At 46.9% G+C, this 2,824-nt stretch overlaps 1 protein-coding gene across 1 annotated transcript; it reads left to right on the forward strand.

Annotated features, from left to right (window-relative positions):
* Positions 1-14: 14 nt before the first annotated feature.
* LOC121138367 (H-2 class I histocompatibility antigen, K-B alpha chain-like) lies at positions 15-2,818 on the forward strand (the record flags this gene model as incomplete). The annotated part of the gene is given in 1 exon segment (XM_040741082.1): positions 15-2,818. A coding segment is annotated over 1 exon segment (315 nt), but the record flags the coding sequence as incomplete, so codon positions are not given.
* Between the last annotated feature and the right edge of the window lie 6 nt (positions 2,819-2,824).

The raw sequence follows: 2,824 nt of genomic DNA on the forward strand, positions 1-2,824 counted from the left end.
CTGGGATGGGGCCAGGTTCTCACACCATCCAGGTGATATCTGGCTGTGATGTGGATTCCAATGGTCTCCTCCTCCGTGGATATGAACAATTCGCCTACGATGGTGACAATTATATCTTCCTGAACGAGGACCTCAGGACATGGACAGCCGCGGACACGGAGGCAGCGCAGATCACCAGGCAGAAGTTGGAGCAGGCTGATGAGGCACAGAAATACAAGGCCTACCTGGAGGGCGAGTGTGTGCAAACGCTCCTCAGATACCTGGAGATGGGGAACTCCAGTCTCTGCACAGGTGCGAGGGACCAAGGGCATCTCCTCACGCTGCCTTAGGGATGGGGCTTAGTCTTGAGGAAGAAGAGACCTAATCTGCTGGGGTAATACCCTATCTCTTCTTGTGTTTAGTTTTTTTTTAAACTTTATTACGAAAAGAGTTAAAAGAAAAAGCTACACACCAAAGTTAACCAGGACATAGTCTATGCCTCTCAGTAAACGTCTATACAGTTAGAGTAACCATTCTGAACCTGTGTATGGTCACACTGGATCTTACCCGTTCAATATGAAATATATTTTATGCATTTATCCAGCAACAACACAAGAAAGTCCTTGACAGATTTAAACCTAGAGATCACTTATATTTATGTCCTGTTTCACACCTCAACTCCATTACCTGCTTTTAGTTGTGATTTTATACTGTACCTGCATGTGCATTTGTTTACTATGTACTTAAGGGCTCAATATCATTTTGAAGAAAAAATGAGCTCTCTGGGGGGGTTCTTTTTTTGCTTTTTGTTTGTTTGTTTGTTTGTTTGTTTTGGATTGGGTTTGGCTTTCTGTTGGGTCCACAACCCTACTCCCCCTAGGTTTAAAGGCTTTCCACACCATGCCAGGTTTTTCCCTCCCCCTCCTCCTCCTCTGCTCCTCCTCCTCCTCTGCTCCTCTGTCTCCTCCTCCTCTGCTCCTCTGCTCCTCCTCCTCCTCTGCTCCTCTTCCTCCTCCTCTTCCTCCTCTAAGATAACTGTCTGTTCAGTTACCTCACCCATTTGTGGACTGAAAAATGTTAGTTCCTTGGTGTTTAGTATCTGCAGTTCTCTGTAAACTGAGGGCTCTAGTCCCTTGTCTGCAGTCCAGCTGGTACAAGTTTCCTACTATTGTGGCTTCTGTTCCCTCTGCTGATTGTGTCCTGGGCTGTGAAGACACTATATCTTCATGCTGATGCCTGGCCTAATTAGCTCCTGTGCTATTGCCCTGTTATGAGGTTCTTGTCTACCCCGGAACCAGGAAGAGTTTCCCCTAGGTTGTCTTCTTGAAGTTTGGGTGTTTCAAGGTTTGAACTTTTTTAGTCCAGCTTTGTGGAAGGCAATAGATGGCACAAGCCTTTAAGGCCAGCACCTAGGAGGCAGAGGCAGGTGGCTCTCTATGACCTTGAGGCATGAGCTCGAGGCCAGCCTGGTCTACTGAGTTCCAGGCCAGCCAGAGTTACCTAGTGAAACACTGTTTCAAAACAGAAAGGAAGGAAGGAGAGAAAAGAAAGAAAAGAACAAGTAAAACAAAGGAAGGAAGAAAAGAAAGGTGAGACTGGAAGTTCTTCTTCTGAGGTAGAAACCCAGTATGCAGCATTGTATTTTCCCCAAGTGTGTGTTGTCCATGCTGTGTCTAAATTAAGTGTGCATAGTTTCTCAGTTTATTTCTGGGAACTCTATTCTATCCATTTAACTTTCCCTATTTCATTCCAGTTTCAGGTGTAGTGGGCATTCCATCCTCTCTGACTTGAGCTCAGGAAGGAGACTGACCTCTTACAGGGAACACAATGGGGAGTTGAAAGACAAAGAGCACCCTGGGCTGGCCTGGGACTGTGTGTTGCTGACTGGCCGGCTCAGCTCAAACTGGAGGAATGAGCCCAGTGGGAAGCAGCTCAGAATCTGTGGAACTGGGTGTAGTGCTCTGCAGTTGGACCTGGGGCAGGCAGTTTCCTCCTAACAGCACCCAGCAGGGGCCAGGGCAGGGTCTCAGGTGCACACAGAAAGGAAGAGGGCTGGAATGGACTCACAGTTTGGTGAGGCCCAGTTGGGCTGGCTGTCGGGCAAGGTGACAACTGTGAGTCTGGTTGCAAGCAGTCCCTTGACTGCAGCTAACCACTGGCCTCCCTTGGTGCTCAAGAGGTTGCCAGGAGTCTGGGCCTGGGCAGGCAGGGGATCTGCCTCCTGGGTATCCGAGCTGGGAAAGCTTGGGGTTCAGTGAAAGCTCGCCAACAGCTGCAGAGGCTGAAGGCAGATGCCCTGTGGGTGCCAAATGTAAGGAGTTTAAGGGGGGTATTTAGGATTTATTAGAATACACTCACAAATACACAACAAGGTACCTAGCTGCCATGGTCTTCTGTTTTGCCCTGGGGGTGAATGGATCTATAACAGTCCAATCTCTGACACCACAGAGAGAGCTCCTCTATCTCCAGATAGCCCAAGGTCTTGGGAGGAGCAAATGCACACTAGATACATGCAGGCTGTCCTGTCACTATAACTCTGCATTATAGTTGAGGTTAGGAGTGTAAAACCTCCAGCATTGCTCTTAATCCTTCAGATTGTTTGATTTTCGTGGTCTTTTGTGATCCCATGTGATTTCCTGTTTTTTTTCTAAATGTGAACTACATCAAAATTTTGATAGTGTTATACTATCAAAATATTGGGTAGTATGACCATTGTCACAATGTCAACTCTGCCAGTGCAGGAGCTTGGATTGTCTTTCCATCTTCTGACATTGTCTCTATGATTTTCTGTGTCAGATCTTAAAGTTTTCATTGCAGAGTTCTTCCATTTCTTTGATTAGATAAT

Source organism: Mesocricetus auratus, unplaced genomic scaffold, assembly GCF_017639785.1.
Source record: "Mesocricetus auratus isolate SY011 unplaced genomic scaffold, BCM_Maur_2.0 contig_11590_pilon_obj, whole genome shotgun sequence".
NCBI lineage: Eukaryota > Metazoa > Chordata > Mammalia > Rodentia > Cricetidae > Mesocricetus > Mesocricetus auratus.